At 36.6% G+C, this 22,291-nt stretch overlaps 1 protein-coding gene across 1 annotated transcript in view; it reads right to left on the minus strand.

Annotated features, from left to right (window-relative positions):
* Positions 1 to 232: 232 nt before the first annotated feature.
* Positions 233 to 22,291, minus strand: part of prkd2 (protein kinase D2) — a 54,911-nt gene continuing 32,852 nt past the window's right edge. Inside the window, exons 6-18 of the mRNA XM_073817546.1 lie at positions 22,136 to 22,204; positions 21,811 to 21,973; positions 19,622 to 19,733; positions 18,636 to 18,713; positions 15,561 to 15,873; positions 15,040 to 15,092; positions 14,851 to 14,923; positions 12,839 to 12,945; positions 12,446 to 12,607; positions 6,648 to 6,746; positions 6,239 to 6,506; positions 5,859 to 5,944; positions 233 to 2,972 (exon numbers count right to left, since the gene is read on the minus strand). Of these exons, the coding sequence (XP_073673647.1) occupies positions 2,748 to 2,972; positions 5,859 to 5,944; positions 6,239 to 6,506; positions 6,648 to 6,746; positions 12,446 to 12,607; positions 12,839 to 12,945; positions 14,851 to 14,923; positions 15,040 to 15,092; positions 15,561 to 15,873; positions 18,636 to 18,713; positions 19,622 to 19,733; positions 21,811 to 21,973; positions 22,136 to 22,204 (1,808 nt within the window). The 3' untranslated portion in view covers positions 233 to 2,747. The remainder of the gene's footprint in view (positions 2,973 to 5,858; positions 5,945 to 6,238; positions 6,507 to 6,647; positions 6,747 to 12,445; positions 12,608 to 12,838; positions 12,946 to 14,850; positions 14,924 to 15,039; positions 15,093 to 15,560; positions 15,874 to 18,635; positions 18,714 to 19,621; positions 19,734 to 21,810; positions 21,974 to 22,135; positions 22,205 to 22,291) is intronic.

Genomic DNA, 22,291 nt, shown 5'->3' on the forward strand with positions numbered 1-22,291 from the left:
CTGTAGACTTCCATTGTTCAGTAAGCACATTACTCAAACCTTTTTATAAACTGAGGAACAAGCTGAAATGATTTTCTGTGGCCACAGACGCTGTCAGTAAAGCTTAAGCCGCATTGTACCTGGAACAAGTTCTCCGTGTATTTTGATGTTTTTCATTCTGTCATTCTCTCTGCTAGATTCTTCCAAGAATCAATCAGGAAAAGAGGATAAAAACATGACTCAAGAAGATTCATTTCAACAGATTTATGCATCACCATGTTTATTATACCAGCTGGAAATGCTCCGACATTGCCTTCCACAAACTACATTACAATTTCTAAGGTTACATGTGTACAAAATAGTCCTTCATAGCAATAAGTTTCAAGCAAACCTAATTCTCAGTGACATGCAGCCTAATGCTCAGGTCTAGGGTCAGTTAGGAGTAAGAATACACATCCAGTACAGCTAGTACTAGCAAAGATCAGCTGAACTAGCCCGTTGCTGAAAGCAGCTGATCTGAAAACAGTCCAGGTAGTCTTTTGTAAGGTGATAAGGCTGAGGAGCAGCTTGCTTATCAGTCCTTATAAGATAACATCCATTCTCAGAGGTGAAGTTGCCTGCACCTGCAGGGAGAACCGATGACGGTACAGGAAAACACCAGACTGTTGGACTTCTTCCAGGTTATTTTGTAAAAAGATTCTCAGTAATATGTAAAAAGTGGATCTGAAACTTAAGGTGGTGTTACCACAGAGCACAAAGAAATACAAAAAAAATTCCATCTTAATAGATACATTTTTGTATCATGACTAATACCTTTCTTGTGACCTGCGGATTATCGGCTTGACGACAATCTGTTATGAATAACAAACTAGGGATGGTTCACAATGGTCGATTAGTCAATTGGTGAGGTTGACTACGTTTTTGCTTAACGATTTTTCTGGTACTTTGATTTGCATGTCCAACACATCCTGCGCTTTAGCGGTTTAGGTCACATTGGCAAAATCTGGGTGAAATTTTGTGGGCAGAAAAAGCTGTTGTTCATGCATGAAGCACCGTTCAGCTTTCAGCATGACCAATTTGAACGGTGCAATCTGCTTGGGGAACTTCTTTCCTCAAAACTCCTCAAATTGCACAGATTCATATTGAAATGACTGGATTTCGCCCACAAAAATTTTAGAAGCACCGGTAAATGTGACCAGACCTTTAGACAGTTTTGACCATTAAAACATTTTGCACCATTCAGAAGAACGTCTCTGGTTTCATCAAATCTCGTGCTATTTTTTAAATGTCCTGCAGGAATTTTTCAGATTTTTCTGCCGTTTTTCTTCCATTTTGTCCCCTAAAGTCACGGTCTCATTAGCAAAATTTAGCAGGCAAAAAAGTCCATTGTTGACAATAGTTTAGCAATGTATGATGCCTCATTCATAGACTTCATACACTTTGAAAGCAAGCAGCTTTCTGTTCCAACTTGAACCAGTTTGCATCATGCCATCATGTGGATTTCCATTGAACTGACTGAATTTTTCCTGTGAAAATACACCGAATACTGGTAAATGTGGCCACAGCCTTAAGAAAAGATGTATAGTTAGTTGAGACAAACCCAAAACCAGCCAAACTAAATTAGGCCTTAATAGCCTACATTATAAACCATGTCTTTCGGTCATTCTGTCGTTCTTCCATTTTGTCCTCTAAAGGTCGGTCACATTAGCAAAATATTGCTGGCAAAAAGTCCACTGTCTGCTGTCAATAATTTAGCAATGTATGACGCTCCATTCACGTAAAATTCACATTCAAATCCACCAGCTTTCTGTTGATAAATGTGGAGAAGGCATGTGACCAACTTGAACCAGTTCTCATCATGTCCTCACATGGAAGGTTTTCCATTGAACTGACTGGATTTCACCAGCGACAATACTTAGAATACTGGTAAATGTGACCGCACTTTTAGACAGTTTTGACCATTAAAACATTTTGCGTCTTTTATCCATCGCCTTCAAAGCACCACTGTCAGAAAAGACACATTCAGAAGAATGTGTGTCACATCTTGCACTGTTTTTTCGAATGTCCTGCAACAAGTGTTGAGCATTTAAGGTGCTGTAAATCACCCAAATTTGAATCTTTCATTCGGTTCTCTTTTATTTTGTCCCCTAAAGGTATAGTCACATTAGCAAATTTTTAATGTCTGTTGTCTATTTGTCAATAGTTTAGCAATGTATGACGCTCCATTCACACAGAATTCACTTTCAAACCAATCAGCTTTCTGTTGATAAATTCAAATGGAATGGGCTGCGAAATCTGCATGGTGAAATCTTCCATCCTCTCATGAAATTCACAATCAAGTGGATTTCCATTATACTGGATTTCGCCTGCGAAAATTTGCTAAATACTGGTAAATGTGACCTAGCTCTAGTTGGGTGAGACAAACCCCAAACCAGGCAAATTAAACTGGGGATTCCTTAAAAGAGACGATTTCGGGGAAAAAAAACGTTTTGCATATGCCTACGATGAACAGTCTGACTTTCTGTCTACATAAAGCTCTAAGGATAGGATCCAAAACAGTTCTTTCCTGACCTTTCCTAAAAACAAATCTGCAGCAGTCCTGGCTGAAGGAGGTCAGAGTTCAGACAACCTGCCAAAGACACCCGAAGCTACGCTTTCTCACAGAGGGCTACATGACTACCTCCATCCAACGCTCGTGGTGCACTAAAAATTGTTAGAGTTCAGGCAGGTACTCTTCATTCCTCTCGTCCTCTGCCTTGGTTTCTTCTTTAAAGGATGCTAACACGCTCTGTCAGGCCCTGCATGTCGGCATCCTCCGCACCCTCCTGCTCGTCATCGTCGGACGCAGGTCGCGGGGGCACCAGGTGAGGAGGGTAGGGCAGTGTGTGGTCACGAGCGTACTGCTGCCAGCGGCTGTCATCGCTTTCGTGGGTTATGTAACGCTCCCCAAGCTTTGACTCCAACTCTCGGAGGTCCAACCAGGCCTGGTAATCCTGAAAGAGCAGACAGTGGTGGTGGGGGGAGAGACAGGGAGAGAGCAAATAAGGAGATGATAAAGACAGAAGGACGCCACAGCTAATGATGATTCATTCAGTTTGCGCTGTCTAAAAGCGCTTTACTTAAGAAGCTTATTTGTCCTTAACCCTCAAAGACCGAGACAGCCGCCGGCGGCTAAAAATAACTATTGGTCTTAAATGCTTAATAACTTTTGAACCGCTAATCCAATTTGAATGCTTTAAAAAGTCTCGTAAAGTACAGAGTCTGCTCTTTTCAGTGATATCGCATTTGTCTCATTTGGATATTCAGAGGCTCCGTAGTAAGCGTGATTACGTCATCACATTTCCTCAGCACTGATTCGTCAGATGAAATCAACACGTTTTGGTCCTCTGAGCCAAACAGGAACGATTGTTGATGCTTAGTCCCACCCCTGTGCCCCGATTGGTTCAAACTGTCATCTATTCAACCAATAAACATAGGTTTTGGTCTTTTGAACCACCGATTAGTATGTTTCTTTGCAGTTCTGAACAGACGCAAAGTGAAAGCAAAGTGCGTCTTGCGTGCATGAAAACAAACGCAAAATAACACATTTGCATGACAGCATTCTTTGAAAATGTACAGAAATACTCACGACGGAGCCCTTTGACATAAAACAAACCAAGAACAAGGATGAAACAACAGTAGATATCGGATAAAGCACTGGAATGTGGGTTTTCGGTCACTAGGCGATGTCCCGGTAAAATAGATTCCGACACAGACTACAGCCAGCAGATCCATCTATTTGGTTGTTATATTATGTAACTAATTATTATATAGTTTTTAAAGATTATTTGTACTATTTTTTCGGTTGCACTCTGTATATTTCTCTCTCATTTTGTGTGTAGTTTGTGAATAATTTGGATTGTTTATTTATTTTTTTGTTGCACAAGACAGTTTGTGCATTTTTTCTTGTGCTACTTTCTACACTATTTGTGTTTATTGTTCATCTTTTGGATTAAGAATATATTTATGAAATAGTAAATTATTTTTTACTGTGTTTTGCTATTATTTAACACTGTTTCTGCAATGACTTTACTCCTGAAACGTTTTTGGACAGATCTATATTGTCAATAAACGAAATGGGCCTGTTTTTCACTGAAAAGCACCTAAATAATATTGTAATAATTGGCTATAACTTGCTTGGGGAATGTTATATATAGACAAAATTTTATTTGGAAGTGTAAAACACCTAAATACAAATTTTTAAAGAAAAAAATCTAAACTTCAGGAGTTTTTGTTTGAGTACACAGTAAAAAACACCCAATTGTTGGTAGCGTTTTTTCCTAAAATTCTGGAAATTCACTAATTTTTAGAGAAAACAAAAGGAAATTTGTAATTTTAAATTAGCTAGACATAAAGTTCAAGTTCTTATGTTTATAATGATATATGACAATTGATGCTGACTGCTAGAATAGGTCTGAAAAAACAAAGAAATATACAGGTGCCTCAGGTGCCCCAAAAATGTTCTAGGTCTTTAAGGGTTAATGTAATTTGCGTCTCAAACATAGAACTCTCTTTTACTGCAAATCCATGCTTGGGTTTTGTCATCTCAGGGGTTGTTTTTCACATTTGTCATTTTTCCATCTTTCATGCGGAGCTTTTAATGTAATTACAGACCTATTTCCAATTTTTTTTTTCATGTGAATATAATAACCTAAGCCTTGTGTAGATTATCCTTCTAGTTTCCGTCTTTTTCAATGCAGAAATTATGTTTTTAAAAGCATTTTAATAATACCCTGGAAATCCAGAGGTCTCGTGAGAGCACAATTTGAATTGTCTCTGCAAGACACTCTGGCATCAAGCAATGATGCAGGTTACTGCAATACGTAAGCAATTGTGGGAACCAATCAAATCGGTGTATCTGATGTAGGCGGGCCAGAGGCGAGCTAAGCCGATGACGACAGCGCTGCGACGTACGGAATCATTTACTAAACATTCAAAGGAGATGAAAATCAGTTGTTTGAAACGGCTTTGGTCGCTACAAAAGAGGAACAGAAAGCCGCGCTCGAATCGTTCCTTTGCAAGAAGGACGTTTTTGCTGTTTTGCCGACTGGATACGGCAAGCGTTTAATCTATCAGTTAGCTCCGCTGGTAGTTAAGCATGAAGAGGAACAGATCTGAACCGGGCAATGCCAGATAGCATTCGGCAGTCGCGAGTCCTGTCTGTTAAAAAAGAAGTGGTGATAAATGTTATCGAACAAGGTCTACCGGGACAACCTGATCGGGATTGTGGTGGATGAGGTCCATCTCATTTACAAATGGTAAGAGTCACTTGGTAAACTTACTGTAACGAAAAACGGAACTATTCAATAGTAATACAGTAGCCTTACTTGAACAGGACGATATGTATCGCTGCTGAATTAAACGCTAGTGCTAGCGTCTATCCACATATTAGTTGATAGTTAATGAATAGTTTGATCGGACCTTATTGTTTTAATGAGATTGATTCGGCTGTCGTAATTAATGGTTATTAATCTTGTCACATTGTTTATGTTATAACATTGAAATCCACTCTTATATGTTCACCGTCGCTCTGGACACGTCACACCATGTATTGTTGTGATTGGTCTGGAGTTATCCAATTGCGTGCAGTGAGAATTTCAAATACGTGCTTGGTGCCGCCCCTCGAGTTAGGTCCTTTTCATTGCTCAATGCCAGACCCATAATCTTAATAGATTTGGGTCTGGATTTTTCCAGGCTATTTTAATAATATAACAATACAAAAACGCATTCATCTGATCTCCTCAAACATTTTTTTAATGACATATATTCTTGAAAGTTGTATTGTGGCACCCTATTCATTGAAAGAGACATTAATAGCATGAGTCTGATATTGGCATTACCTGTAGATAGGAATGGCTGAGACTCTTGTCCACACTGTAGCGTTTTCTCATCTTCACTTGCAGCAGGTTGTTGATGAGGTCGATAGCTATGGAGAAACGGGGAGATCACACAAACAAAATCTGCATTGATTGAATCTAAATGATTTACAGCAGCGGACAGAAAATCAAAGGCGGATGGAGCAACTCAACGATCAGCCTGCTTTTAATGCATCAAATTTCTTTTTGTTATTATGAAGTAAATTTCCAGGAATAGCCATATGTGAAGTGTTCTCTATTCAGCTCTTTTAACTTATTCCTTAATTCTCAATTTGATCAGACATTTTATTCTAAATTAGGAATTTATTTATTTCTATGCAATATTACTGTGTTTGTAAGCGTACCTTCAGGGGAGATCTGTTTCCATGGGTTGGGTGGGTACATGAAGGCAGCATTGTGGATCTGATCATTGATGTCTTCATCTTCATTGAAGGGGAACGTTCCACTTAGACTGACATACATGATCACACCTACAGACCACATGTCCAGAGAGCGATTGTAACCCTGGTTCAGCAGGACCTCGGGGGCTAAATAAGCCGGCGTGCCAACGACCGAACGTCGGAAAGACTTCTCTCCGATGATGCGAGCAAAACCAAAGTCACAAAGTTTCACCTATGAATACACCGTGTGGGTGGGGAAAAAAGTGTTAAGAGTCAACAAAGTGTAAAAATGGAGAAGTACAACTTTGCATTATGCAACAGAGAAAAAAGTGCTTAAGGTTGTTTCCCATGGTTGTTCAGTGAATTCTCTGACCTGGGGGAAAGGATCCGCTGATGCTAATAGCACGTTCTCAGGTTTGAGATCGCAGTGCACTATGTTTTTGAAGTGAAGGTGCCTCAGAGCAGCCAAAATCTAGGGAGAGAGTGAAAAAGAGGATACTCTTTTTTAAAATAATGTCTTTAAAGGCCTGTTCACACCAAGCACGAGTTACTGTTTTCTTATTTCTTATCAATGCCCGCTGCAATTTTGACGTCTACAGCTTTAAATGCTCAAATTCTTCAAAGCCTGTTGGATTCTGATTGTCTGTCAATGTTTGTTTCATTCATCAGGTGGAAAAAAATCTTTCTAAAAATGATGTTGCCCCTCTGTGCCATTATTGTTACAGTAGTAGTTTGCATTTCCCTATTCTTAGAATAGAATTAGAATGATTGTTCTTTTTAGCTACAATTTATATTTACAGTTATCATTTTAGTAATAATATTTGGTGTAAACCACCATCCCGGGCGCTGCGCACGTGGCGACCAGCAGCAGAATCAGAAAACAGTCCGTGTCGTTTGTTTGTTCGTTGTTCTTTTAAATAGTTTTTAAAGTTGTTTAGAGTTGTTTGCGCTTGCCTTGGAGTTCTTTGGACTTTGTTGTTGGAAACCAACTAAAGCCAAATGGATGTGTTGGCCATTGTTCTATTGTGGGTGCTGTTTTTTCTCCCTGCGTGTTTGAAAGCATCACCTGCTAAACAACCGGTGAGAATTCAATACGACAGAGAGTTTCTCCTTCAGTGGCATCGGCCTTATAATATTCGTCATCCTGTGGATTTACGTTCATCACATGGAAACGGTGTTTGCGACAATGGATTGTATATTAGACGGGATCATAACCCTCAAAAAATGCGGAAGAGAGGGAAGAAAGGAGGGGTACGAGTGAAGCTAAGGAGGTCTCGGCTAAACCGCACTCCTCTCCCGTCTATTGTCATGGCAAATGTTCAGTCCCTCAGGAATAAGATCGACGACCTACAGACAATGGTACGTTTTCAACATGACTATAAGAATGCTTGTATTTTGGCTCTTACTGAGTCATGGTTAAAGAACAACGATCCTGATAATTCTGTAATTATTGATGGATTTGGCACTCCTTTTCGTACCGATCGTTGCCCTGGAGTGACGGGGAAAAAGCAAGGAGGTGGTGTTTGCCTATATATTAACCACAAATGGTGTAGTTCCGTTATTGTGAGAGAGAGTGTGTGTACTAAAGACATTGAACTACTCTCTGTATCACTCCGGCCACAGTATCTTCCTCGGGAGTTTCCACAACTTTTTGTTACCGTGGTCTATATTCATCCGAGGGCTAATGAAGCAAATGCAGCAGAGACTCTTGGAAATGTTGTACACAAACTGCAATGCATTTCCCCAGATGCTCCGAATTTAATAATGGGGGATTTTAATAAATGTCCCATGAAGCATCGCTTAAGGAACTTTTATCAATATGTGACTTGCCCCACACGTTTTAATAAGACTCTTGACCTTTGCTATGGATCAATCAAAGGCGCATATAAGTCTGTTGTCAAGAATATTAGAGTATGGTCTGATGAGTCCACTGCATCTTTGCAAAGATGCCTGGAATGTACGGACTGGAACATTTTTTACAATTCTTGCTCAGAAATAGATGAACTTACAGATGTTGTCAGTAGTTATATTTCGTTTTGTGAAGATATGCTTATCCCCTCTAAGACTGTCAAAATATTCCCAAACAACAAGCCATGGTTTACAAAATCCTTAAAAGTACTTATGAATGAAAGATGTAGAGCATTTTATGAAGGTGACTTGGTTAAAAGATTAAGACTGCAGAAAGAGATTAAAATTGAGGTGAGGAAAGCAAAGTTAAAGTATAAAACAAACTTAGAGGAAGAGTTGTGTAGGAATAATTTGGGGTCAGTTTGGAAGGGAATGACAGCTATAACGGGATTTAAAGGGTGTGAGCCTAGGAAAATACAGCTACCTGGGTATGGAGTCTGTAGTCAATTGGCCGAGGAATTAAACAGGTTTTATTTACGCTTTGATACTCCTGAAACTGGTCTTAAAATGGAGTCTACGAGTTTTGATATGAGTTGTGGTGGTGATTATAATATATATATATATATATATATATATATATTTTTTTTTTTTTTGATGAATTTGATGTAATTAAAGTTTTTAAGGGTTGTAAGAGGACAAAAACTCCTGGGCCAGATAATCTTGGCGGGCATTTAATTAAGGTTTGTGCTAAACAACTGGCACCAGTATTTTGTAATATTTTTCAGTGGTCTCTTGTTCTCCAGAAAGTCCCGACACTGTGGAAACAGGCCACTGTGGTGCCTGTGCCTAAAACTGCAAAGGCAGTAACATTTAATGATTTTAGGCCAATAGCTCTCACCTCCTTAATAATGAAATGTTTTGAGAAACTGGTAAAAGAGGAGTTGTTGTCTAAAACAAAAAAATTTTTAGATCCTCTCCAATTTGCTTATAGAACACAACGAGGTGTTGAGGATGCAACAGCAACTTTACTAAATTTGGTTTTAAAGCACTTAGAGGGGAGCAAAACACATGTCAAAATTTTATTTGTGGATTTCTCATCTGCTTTCAATTCATTACAACCACAGATTTTAGCAGATAAGTTAATTTCTAATTTTGGTCTTGATCTTAATTTGGTAGGTTGGATTCTTGACTTTTTAACTGATAGAGTTCAACAAGTGAGAGTTAATGATAGTTTCTCAACTCCTTTAATCACATCTGTAGGAACTCCTCAAGGCTGTGTTTTGTCCCCATTATTATATATTTTATACACAAATGATTGTATCAGTAAGCACAAAAATAGGTTTTTCTTAAAGTTTGCTGATGATACAGCCATAGTGAGTCTTTTGGAAAATAATGAAACATGTCATGGGTCAGTGGTTGACGATTTTGTTGAATGGTGTGATGATGCCTGTTTGGAATTGAATGTGTCTAAGACAAAAGACATGATAATCGATTTTAGAGCAAAAGGACACTCTTCCCAGGATACTTTTATCAGTGGTGTGAAGGTAGAATGTGTGGACAGTTATAAATATCTAGGGACCATTATTGACAACAAATTGAGCTTTGATGTGAATACTGAGGTATTATGTAAAAAGGGTCAGCAACGGCTATACTGTTTAAGAAAATTAAGATCATTTAATATAGATAAGACATTAATGCAAATGTTCTATAAGTCTTACATTGAGTCTGTTTTGTCCTTTTCTATTAGTTGTTGGTTTGGTAATCTTACTGTTAAATATAAAAGTGCTTTAAACAGAATCGTCACACTTAGTGGAAAGATCATAGGTAAAGAGCAAACAAATTTGTTATCATTGTTTAATAGAAACATTTTGAGTCGGGCTACAACTGTGCTAGCTAATAATGATCATTTCCTGTTTTCAGAGTTTTCTATGCTTCCTTCTGGTTCCCGATATAGATTGCCAAAGATGAGAAGCAATCGGTATAAATATTCATTTGTCCCTTGTGCAATTAGGCTTTTAAATGGTTCTTGAGGAAACTTGTTAGGGTATGTGAAATTTATGTTTTTTATGTATTGCACGAGTCTGTCTGTTTCTGATTCTAGCTGCATCTAAATTGCCCGTAAGGGATTTTAATAAAGTTTGACCTTGACCTTGAAACAGGCCTTAATTCTACGAGAGCAATGAAGTCCACAGCACAGCTAACTCTAATGACACAAATGAATGATAACGATGCAGAGTAACAATATTATTGGAATTTCGTACAGAACTTTGGTGAAAGGTGCTGAATAATAAACATTTTGATAGCCAATCAGAATCCACCTGACTTTAAAAATCCTGATCATTTAAAGCAGCAGACAACAAAACTGCAATCCATGCTTTTAAAAAACAGACAAATATAGTTCTATCATGACAACTCTCAGAAGATTTTAGCATGGTAATGGATATGACAATATTAATTATAAGGTCTTGGTGAAATAGATCTGCTATGCTGCTGCTGTTGGTTATTGCTGCTGCAAAGCAAGTACAGAAATTTGCTACTGCCAATGCATACGCAGAATATTTAATAACACACAAGTAGAATATATTATAACCTGTAGCAGATCTATACAGGTGGAGCTGGGGAGGTGAAGAGTTTCAGAGGAACTCTGAAAGCGCACTGTAAAGCAGTAATCTTATTGGCTGCGTATGCGACAATATCCAATCAGCGTGTGCCAAGTAATTTAACGCTGTGAAACACACATCAAACACACTAAAATTCACCAATTCACAAACTTTGTTGTCATATTATTCTCTTTTACCTACTATATTTACTTAAAGTACCCCTGAGATTTTAAAATAAATATTTCAATAATATTTAGTATCACATTTGCATGTTCATTGTTAATACCAACAAATAAAATATATTTTCTTACTCTTTGTATTTGTATGCCAATATGGTATAAGATTACCCTACTTAAATAAATGTTATAAATGAATAATCTAAAAGATTGTATTACCTAAAATGTGTAATGTAATGGATTACATTACTAACTACAATGTTGTCATGTAATTTGGATTCAATAACGGATTACAATTTGTAAGTAATCTAACCAGCTCTGTTGGTTTTGGTGTGAAAAGGCATTTATAATGATTTTTAAAACATCATAATAATAACTATCATTGTATATGTACATGCTATCCTATTTGGTGTGAACAAAGCTGAATTCTATTAGAACAGTGAAGTCCACACCACAGCAAAATCAGTTATCATACAGAGCAAAAATATGGTTGGAATCACTTTCAGAATTTATTTATTTTTTTCTCCAGCTGGTGAAAGATAAAAACAGCCAGTCAGAATCCAACTTTAGAGAGTATTTTAAACAGCAGCTGAGAAAACTGCAGGAACAGGACACTAATATAGTTATCGTTATGGTTATCTTTACAGTTATCTTTATAGTTATTGGTGTTAAAAGGTCTTTAGTGGAATCTTTATAGTTATAGCTATCATTATATGATCATATTTGATGAGAACAAGCCTTAATTCTAGGAGAATAAAGAAGTCCATACCCAACTATTACAATAACAACACAGTAACAATATCGTTGAAATCACTTTCAGGAAAAAAAAAATATTCACACTGAAAGCCAATCAGAATCAAATAGACTTTAAAGAATATTTAAAGCAGCAGACAGCAAAACTGCAATGTGTGCTTATAATAAATAGAATAGGATGCTAGTATAGTTATCTTTATAGTTATCATTCTTGGTGTGAATAGACATTTAGCATGATTTTTAAAACTCAGTGGTTATAGTTATGGTTGTTGTGATCGTATTTTTTGTGAACCGGCCTTAATTCTTTGAGAACGGTGAAGTCCACACCACAGCGATAACAATAATGTCACAGAGTAACAGTACAGTTGGAAATGTTTTTTTTTCCAGCTGGTGAGTGATAAAATCATCCACAATCAATCAGAATCCAATAGACTTTTAAGAGCATTTAAAGCAGATAGATGAAAAACTGCAGCATGCGCTTGCACTCTTAAAAATAAAGGTTCCAAAGAAACTTTCAGTGAACAGTTCCCAAAAGAATGTTTTTAACTATAAAGACCCTTTTCTTCATTTGAAAGAATCAATGGATGGTCAAGAACCATTGATGCCAATAAAGAACCTTTGTTTTTAAGAGTGTGTAATAAACAGGACACTAATGTGTTTATCCTTATAGTTATCTTTATGGATATTGCTATGTGAACAGGCCTTTAGAATGATGATGGATAAGGTATGCCCGTGGTGTGAACAGCCTTTAAACTCTTTTAAAGCATGTTTTAAACTATAAACGCAGCGCTGACCTGCGTGATGAGGAACTTGGTGAGTCTCTCAGGAAGTCGTCCTTTCTCACTTGATAAAATCATCTCGAGCATGTCACCATGAAGTTTTTCCATCACCACAAACACTTTCTCTGGTGTCTCAAACATGCACTCGAGATTCACTATACCCAAGTGTCGCAGGCTCTGGGAGAGGATGAAAGGACAAGATAAAGAGATACTGTTGAGTGACTCACACTGTTATCGCTTATTTGCATTCATGACCTTATGTTAGCTGTCCTCACAATCAGGAGGCACACAGCAGGTTTAATTGTGTTATATGTGCTCATTATCATTCAGTCAATACAACGGCACTCGTTAGACACACAGTTCTACGTGTGCTGAATCATTCATTCTCTATCACCCCCTGCTGGTCACCTGCAATATGGCTACTTCATTCCTCAGCTGGCTCTCTTGCTTGGTGGGGAACCGAAGCTTGTCGATCACCTTCACGGCTACGTCCCGTCCAGTTTTCCTGTGTTTTCCTGTGTGGGTTGAGGAAAACATAATGAATTGTGAGATCTTTTGTAAATATCCATTCTTGCATATCATTAGTGTTGCTTGTTATTGCATACAAGTTAAGGGACATGCTCTGATGCCATAGAAGAAACACTTTTGGTTCCCCAAAGAACATTTCCACTATAAAGAACCTTAAAGGTTCCATGGATGGAACCATCAAAGTAACCTTTTTAACATTTTTAAAGGTGCAGTGTGTAGATTTTTGCGGCATCTAGCGGTGAGGTTGTGAATTGCAACCAACGGCTCCCTTTACTGAAGCTACGGTGGCCCACACGGGATTAAGATGTCGTCGTTTTAGACAGCAAAGAGTAATGAGGTTTCTTTTAAAACGTAAATTAAGGAATTATATTTACTTAATAATTCAATAAAACGATGTTATTGTGAATATTACAGTTACTTGTTCATCATTGTGTCAGTGTTTTTCCGCTAGAACAACAGTGATGAAACGCGATCTGTAGAGCAGTTTGTCCGTTTAGGGCAACTGTAGAAACAATACGGCGACTTCCATGTAAGGGGACCCGCGGTGTATGTAGATATAAACTGATAATTCTAAGGTAACAAAAACATAATGGTTCATTAAGTAAGGTCTTTATACACCCCTGAAAACATAGTTATGTATACTATATTGCATTTCTGTCTAGAGATCATCTTAAATATTACACATTGCACCTTTAAGAGTGCAACTTGTCTCATTCTTGGTCTCTAACCCTGTTCCTGAAGTGCCACTCTCCTGCCGATTTCAGATTCAACCAAACCAAATCAAACACACCTGAACCAGTTAATCAAGGTGTTCAGGGTTACTTGATAATTACAGACAGGTGTGTTGGAGCAGTATTGGAACTGAAGTCTGCAGATCGGTAGCTCTTCAGGAGCAGAGTTGGAGATCCCTGGTCTATAGTATTGTAATGTCTTAAAGGGATGGTTCGGAGTAGAATTGACTTCATTGCTATGCACTCCGAAGCCCATCTAAATACCCCATCTGAAGTTTTTTTTTACCTTAGTCGAACATTTATGGAGATATTAGAGTTTTTCGAATTGCTTGTAACAGGAGTGAATGGTACATGTGATGTATCTCGTAAATTGCACCACTAATTGTGCAAGTAATCTTACCAAACTTGTGCAGTAGTGTAAATAGGTTATGTACTCACAAAACGCTGCATCAGAACATTTGTAAGTCCACCATGAGTGTTTTAAAAACACGTTTTAGCCGATCCCTACTAGTCTCAAAAACTACAAATGGCGACACGTCGGCGTCACTTCCCTGGTTTGAAAAAAAACATGTAAAAGTCCTCCTACTACATCTGTGTGCATGTCAACTTGTAGGAGGACTTTTACGTGCTTTTTTCAAACCAGGGAAGTGACGTCGACATGTCGCCATTTGTAGTTTTTTCGACTAGTAGGGATCGGCTAAAACGTGTTTTTAAAACACTCATGGTGGACTTACAAATGTTCTGATGCAGCGTTTTGTGAGTACATAACCTATTTACACTACTGCACAAGTTTGGTAAGATTACTTGCACGTTTAGTGGTGCAATTTACGAGATACATCACATGTACCATTCACTCCTGTTACAAGCAATTCGAAAAACTCTAATATCTCCATAAATGTTTGACTAAGGTAAAAAAAAACTTCGGATGGGGTATTTACAAGGGCTTCGGAGTGCATAGCAATGAAGTCAATTCTACTCCGAACCATCCCTTTAAGGCTGTCTGTGCTCTTTTGACTTGGTCCAGAAGGTGAACATCTAACAACCATCCAGAACAACCTGGCAACCAAATAGCAATCACCATGTATACTTTAGCAACTGAAAAGATCTTTACCAATTTTTTAGAAATTGTAAAAAATATATATTTTTCAGTCATGAACGTACCTCCATATACCACACCAAACTGTCCAGAGCCCAGAACCTCATCTGCAAAGATCTGGTACACCATTCCAATGTCCTGTTGGGTACATCATCATCATTTATTATTATCTTAATCATCATCATAGTCATAATCATCTTTGTCATGATCACAATATGTGATGTATTGCATCTTTAAAGGTCATGTTTACTCACCACGTTCTCCTGAATCTGACTGTTAGACACGGAGATGCTGACTGATGCCTGCCCTGAAAATCAATTAGATTAAAAACAATATTAGTCTCACTTTATGATCTCTTTATGATATTTTCTGTATAATGTCTATCTATCTATCTATCTATCTATCTATCTATCTATCTATCTATCTATCTATTATTATTATTATATCATTATCAACTATTTTTCATTATATTGTTATATCGTTAGGGTAAGGATTATCTATCGTTCAATATTTTTTGTATACATTTTCCTATGTTTAACATTTGATTAACTACGCCCTTTTAAATAAGATCAAAATAGCTGATTTTAAAAAAATAAAATAAACAATGACATTTGTTACAAAGTGAGCATCATATGATATTATCATATCATAGCATCGTCTACATAAATTCTCCACATAACCAAATGATTTGATTAGGGTTCATAACAGTGACTTTATCCCTATTATGATTATGTATGCAGAATCACACCTTTCATCCAGAATTAATCTCACTTACGGTGAGGAGTGTGACCTTCTGCTGGAGGGTTGTCTTGGAAGATGACTGGCATGAGGGCTTGACGTATAGCAGTCTCCCATCCTTTGGCAAACTCTCGTCCCACCCCACTATTGGGTGCAACGCTGCTGGGGCTGACAGAGTTAAGCAGGCCAGACAGGCTGGATGACGGAGAAGGGGTGGTGTTGGGGTCCTCACCAACAAAGTAGATCATGGTACCCGTCATAATTTCAAAGCAGTGGGGGCTAGTGCCGGGAGGAACAAGAGAGAAATCACCTGCAGGGCGGACCTCCAGGATTTCTGAGAGCGGGATCTCCTGCAAGAGTAGACAAGGAGCAAATTAGACCCTCAATCATGCAGACAATATGCACAGAGGTTAATTTCAAAACAGGATCGGGGTTAGCGTCAATGTGAGTAGAGATAATTAACTGAAATGATCCATCAAACTAGGTAATTCTACATGTGAAGTCACCCTAATGGCCAAATAGCTTGTGAAAACCATTCATAATGCATTATTTCATGAACTCAGAATATTCATGCTTCGTCTGTCACTGTGAATGCATAATGCATAATGTAATGTGGCATTTCCACACACACATTATCTCCCTTTTCATGTGCAATTTAGCTAATCTCTATAAACTATGGCAAGCTTGTTTCCACCATGGGGAAATACATCCATTCATCCATACATACATAAATACAACAATAAGTGATTTTTAAACCTCACAATTCCGACTAATGTTTTTTCACAGTTATAAAAGGTCAGAATTGTTATACATTAAAATTCAAATTTTTCTGTTCATATCTAGGAATTATGAGAAAAAGTCACACATTCTGTTTATATTGCACAATTTTGCCTTTTTTATTTAATTCTAACAAAAAGTCAGAAGAGTTTAAATATCTCAATTTTGACTTTTTCTTCAATTCTTACAAAAAGACAGTTTTTTGTTCATATCTTGCAATTTGTAGAAAAGGTCACAAATGGTCTGTTTATACCTGTCTACACCTGTTTTTACAATGATCTGGCAATTCTGAGAATAAGTCAGAATGGTTTTTATCTCACAATTTTGACTTTTTTCTTTAATTCGTACAAAGTCGCAATTGTTCTGTTTATATCTCACAATTTTTACAATTGTCTTGCAATTCTGAGAAAAGTCAGTTGTCCTGTTTATATCTCACAATTCTGACTTTTTTTCTTGCAGTTCTGAGAAAACATCACAATTGTTTTGAGTTTATATCTCACAATTTTTGACTTTTTTTAATTTTCAGAAAAAGTCACAATTGTTCAGTTTATATCTCTCAACTTTGACAATTTCCTTGAAATTTTGAGGAAGATGTCAGTTTAAACATCACAATTTTGACTTTTCTTCAATTCTTATATGAAGTCACAATTTTTCTGTTTATATTGTGCAATTTTGAGGAAAATGTCACAAATGTTCTGTTTATATCTCACAATTTTAAAAACAGTCACACAATTTTGACTTTTTTCTTTAATTCTTACAAAAAGTCAGTTTTTCTGTTTATATCTTGCAATTTTGAGAAAAAGTCAGAATGTTTTTTTCTCACAATTTTGACTTTTTTCTTCAATCCTTAAAAAAGTCACAATTGTTCTGTTTATATCTCACAATTCTGACTTTTTTTTCTTGTAGTTCTGAGAAAACATCACAATTGTTTTGAGTTTATATCTCACAACTTTTTACTTTTTTTAATTTTCAGAAAAAGTCACAATTGTTCAGTTTATATCTCTCAACTTTGACAATTTACTTGAAATTTTGAGGAAGCTGTAAGTTTAAATATCACAATTTTGACTTTTTTCTTCAATTCTTACAAAAAGTCACAATTTTTCTGTTTATATTGTCCAATTTTGAGGAAAATGTCAGAATGTTTTTTTCTCACAATTTTGACTTTTTTCTTCAATTCTTAAAAAAAGTCACAATTGTTCTGTTTATATCTCACAATTCTGACTTTTTTTCTTGTAGTTCTGAGAAAACATCACAATTGTTTTGAGTTTATATCTCATAATTTTCACTTTTTTCTTGCAGTTCTGAGAAAAAGTCTGAAGTCTAAACTTTCTGAAGTTTATATCTCACAATTTTTGACTTTTTTAATTTTCAGAAAAGTCACAATTGTTCAGTTTATGTCTCAACTTTGACAATTTCCTTGCAATTCTGAGGAAAAAAAGGTTCTATTTTTAAATTTCAACTTTTTTCTTCAATTCTTACAAAAAGTCACAAACGTTCTGTTTGCATCTCACAATTTTGCCTTTTTTATTTAATTCTGAGAAAAAGTCAGAATGGGTCTGAGTTTAAATATCACAATTTTGACTTTTTTTCTTCAATTCTTACAAAAAGTCAGTTTTTCTGTCACAATTCACAATTGTTCTGTTTATACTTCACTTTTTTTCTTGCAATTCTGAGAAAAGTCAGTTGTCCTGTTTAAATATGACAATTCAGATTTTTTTCTTGCAGTTCTAAAAAAACTACTTTTACTACTTTACTTTTTTCTTCAATTCTGAGAAACAGTCAGAATTTTTCCGAGTTTAAATCTTACAATTTTGACCTTTTTAAATGTTCATAAAAAGTCATGATTGTTCAGTTTATATCTCTCAACTTGGTCAATTTCCTTGCAATTGTGAGAAGAGAAAGTCAAAATTGCAAGATATAAACTGTGACTTTAACTGTGATTTTATTTGATTTTTATTTGATTTAATTGTAATTGTATTTTTTTTTTTATCTCAATCCTGAGTTTGTCACAATTCATACTTTTTTCTTCAGAATTGTAAGAAAAAGTCAGAATTGCAAGATATAAACTGATAATTCTAACTTTTGTTCTTGCAATTCCAAGTTTACATCCTCACAATTTCTTTTTTTCCATGGAATAAAAAAAAATAGTTTGTTGTTTTTTTTCTCAAGTCTGAGTTTGCATGGCATAATTCTTAATTCGGAAATGTCGGAATTGTGAGAATAAAAGTCTAAATTGTGAGATAAAAGGTTGCAATGACCATTTTTTTCTCCATCCTTTGGCAGATACAGGCTTTCATAATAAACAGTCATTAAATAAATAAAAGGGAGATTCTACCTTGTAGTATTTGTTGGTGGTGTCGTTTTGAAATAGGATGATGCATTTGCAGTCCAGGCGCCAGTAGTGTCTCTTCCGCTGTTGGAGGTTGGGGTGAGAGGTCAGAGGTCATAGATCAACAAGGAGTTGGTGCTGGGGTCAGCTTCACCCCAGCAGACAGGAGGAAGAAAGCGAAGGGTAAACAGAGCTGAAGAGAAGAGGAGGACGCAAGAAAAATCCCAGAAGGAAAGTTAGAAAGAAAAGGCTAAAGAGGAGCAAAATGCTACATGGAAATAGAGAAGTTTTACAGGAGGCCGAGAACAGGTCAATATATCAATGCTGAGAAAATGCCTCAGCCAATTTTTCCCCATTCTTTGCGAAAATACTCGTCTAGAAGCACCAAACACTATGAGTGACATTTACTGCTATTCATTCCTACAAATCAATACCAACTCCTGCAGAGGACGCTCAGAATAGCCTGTGATTTAAAAGCTGAAGATTTGCTGATATTATAGCGCAAGTGTGCAGATTGATGCAGAACGCATAAAGAAATATCAATAGGGTGTTTGGAAGTGAGGCAAGGATAGTGTATAGACTAGAAAGAAAACTCTGGCTTTGCTAAAGGAACAGCTCATGCAAAAATGCCTTTATTTACTCATCTTTCTATAGTTTAAAACCCGTAGTATCGAATGAATGAATAAATCAAAGTGGTCCATACAATTAGTGCACTATATTACTATGTAGGACTTTTGTAGCGGGTCAAATTGCTGAAATTTAAACCATTAAATAAATATATAAATATTTAAATAAGTCATTAAATACATAATTACCCATATAAATTAGGTTGTGGTGTTATCAATTCAAAAATAAAATTGTAAATAGATATAATATAAATGTATTATAAGTTATACAGGTTCAGAACTACATAAGAGTGAGCAAATGAAGTCAGAATATTCATTTTTGGGTGAATTATCCCTTTCAGGTCAGCCAGCAGTCAGATAAAGTACCAGTGTGTCCTTGTTGCTGTAGTGCACCATCCAGCCTTCCTTGATGGCTGTGCTAGAGCGACGTGTGGTCTGCCTGATCGACTGCACTACTCTCATCAGAGGAATATTAGCACTGGGAAAACATCACAGCACACATGTCATAAATCATGACATCTTTTGAGAGAATCCAAGTGTGTGATAGACATAGAGAAACGCAGGCAACTGTATGCTGAATAAAAGCTATTCGTACAATGAGAGATGCACCAAAACAACATGAATTGCAAGTAAATTGAATTTCTGCACTTGATGTTTTGGTGTACATGATTTGTATAAGCCATAAAACCATTCAAGGCTCATTGGAAATACATGACTCTATTTCTGCAAAACCCAGATATACATATTTCACTGCACTTTTCAGATGACACATCCACAAAAGGCGTTTATCAGCGATATGACTTTTTCTTTATTGCTGATGCGGGTTTGTAAACAGCACAGTGTCATAAAAATAACATGCCTGTGGGTACAACAGTTGCAAAATAATTTGCGCTTCTTGTAGCATGTTTCAAAGCAAAATGTGCAGTGAGAAAGGCTAAATAGCATGTTTAATTTTCCAGTGATTACATTATTTATCGTTCATATCACAGCATTTGAGAAATTAAATGTCCGGAAAGGGGCACTAAAGTGTTAATCTCATTAAAAAATAGTATATAACCTACACCAAACCCAGCCCTAACTTAACCGATGGTGTTAACGAAAGCAAACGTGAAATAAAAACAAACTTTCTGAAGAAACCATGGTATTTTAGGTTCCATATTCAAGGCTTTGAGCTCTTTTGTTGTGTTTCATGTTCTCATACCATGGCACTCCGCATCGCAAGTGAAACGCTCTATACCGGGTGAGCTATCGAGCAAGTTTACTATGTCAGTAAAGCTATATATATGGAGCTGTAGTACGATGCAAACAATAAAATGTATCAAATTATTAATCAAACACTTACAAACATAGAACTGTGTAATCTGCCTCTCTCTGTAAGCATAATTTGTGTGAAAAGGAACAAAAGCCATTGCTGCTAGTATTCATTTCAGCTGGAAACTCTAATGAAATTTATATATAGGTACATTTTTGCATAAATGTCTAAGCCTGAGTTGCATAAAACTATATTTTTATTCTTTCCAATTTTGTGTTTACTGTGACCAGGCCTTTTTTTTTTTTCTAAAACCTGTGTAACTACCACTGGTTTCAACTGTCTCCATCCCAGTTGCTGTCTGGGCACTAAAAGATTAATCATGTTTATAAAAAAAAAAAAAAAAGCTTACCATCTACTCTAAACCCAGCCCTAAACTTAACCGGTGGTGTTAACAAAAGCAAATGTGAGATAGAAATACACTTGTTGAAGCAACCATGGCATTTTTTAGCTTCCATATGTAAGGATTTGAGCTTATTATGGAACTTTGTGTTGTGTTTTTCACAAGACTTGTACCAAGGTGCTTCGTATCGCAAGTGAAACGCTCTATACCAGGTGAGCTATCGAGCAAGTTTACTATGTAACTTCAAAACTCTAAAACACATAAAACTATGTTACTATTCTTTACAATTTTGTGTTTACTGTGACTAGGTCTTAGTTTTTGTCTAAACCCTGTCTGGTTACATATCACGTACACTAAACCAAGCCCTAAACTTAATTGATAGTGTGAACAAAAGCAAATGTGAGATAAAAACACACTTGCTGAAGCAACTATGTTGAGCGCTTTTGTGAAGTGTTGTGTCACATTTTTCACCGGACCCATACCAGCGCGCTCTGTATTGCAAGTTCATCACTCTACCGGGTGAGCTATCGAGCAAGTTTACTATGTCAGAAAAGCCATAAATATGGAGCTTGTTATGTGATGCATTCAGTAAAATGTCTTAGATTACAAATCAAACACTTTCGTAAAAAAAGAATAGAGTTGGGCAATGAATCATGCAAAAATAAGCTTTTAATTATTAATAAACTGCCCTTGTAATTATAATTTGCGCAAAAGATGTTGCTGTTTTATTGCCGCTAGTGTTCATTTCAGCTGAAATGTATATTTAGGTACATCTTTGCAGAAATGCAGGCAATCATGTATTTCCAATGAGTCTGAGTTGCATAAAACTATATTATAATTCTTTCCAATTTTGTGTTGTTACTGTGGCTAGGATTTAATTTTGTCTAAAACCTGTTTAACTACCTCTGGTCTCCGCTGGCTCCATCCTGGTTGCTGTCTGGGGAGAAAGACCCGGGGATACTACAGGCCTCATCTGAGTCGTCCATCAGAGATGATTTATCAGTATCAGAATACTCATTACTGTAGTCCATCGGCACCTCTGTGTCTGTGCTCGGACTTAATATGTCTGCGAGAGAGACAGATGGAAAAGAGGTCAAAAATTCACACACAAGCAGTAGAAGTGACAAACAATAATTACATGTTTGCAGAAACTGAAGACATAGTGCAAATATTTCAAATGTGTTAACAATGTCCATCATGTCAACAATGTTTCTCTCACACTCATTACCGAGAGTCTCTCCTAAGCAGTCATTTGGGACTTTGTATGCACATCGCTTGTGGCAGTTGAACTTGCAGTCTTAAAAAAGAAGAAAAATCAAGTGTTATAAAATCAAATAGTAATAGTTACGGGAACATTATACATTCTTAAAAGGATCGTTCACCC

This window comes from Garra rufa, chromosome 14, assembly GCF_049309525.1.
Source record: "Garra rufa chromosome 14, GarRuf1.0, whole genome shotgun sequence".
Lineage (NCBI taxonomy): Eukaryota > Metazoa > Chordata > Actinopteri > Cypriniformes > Cyprinidae > Garra > Garra rufa.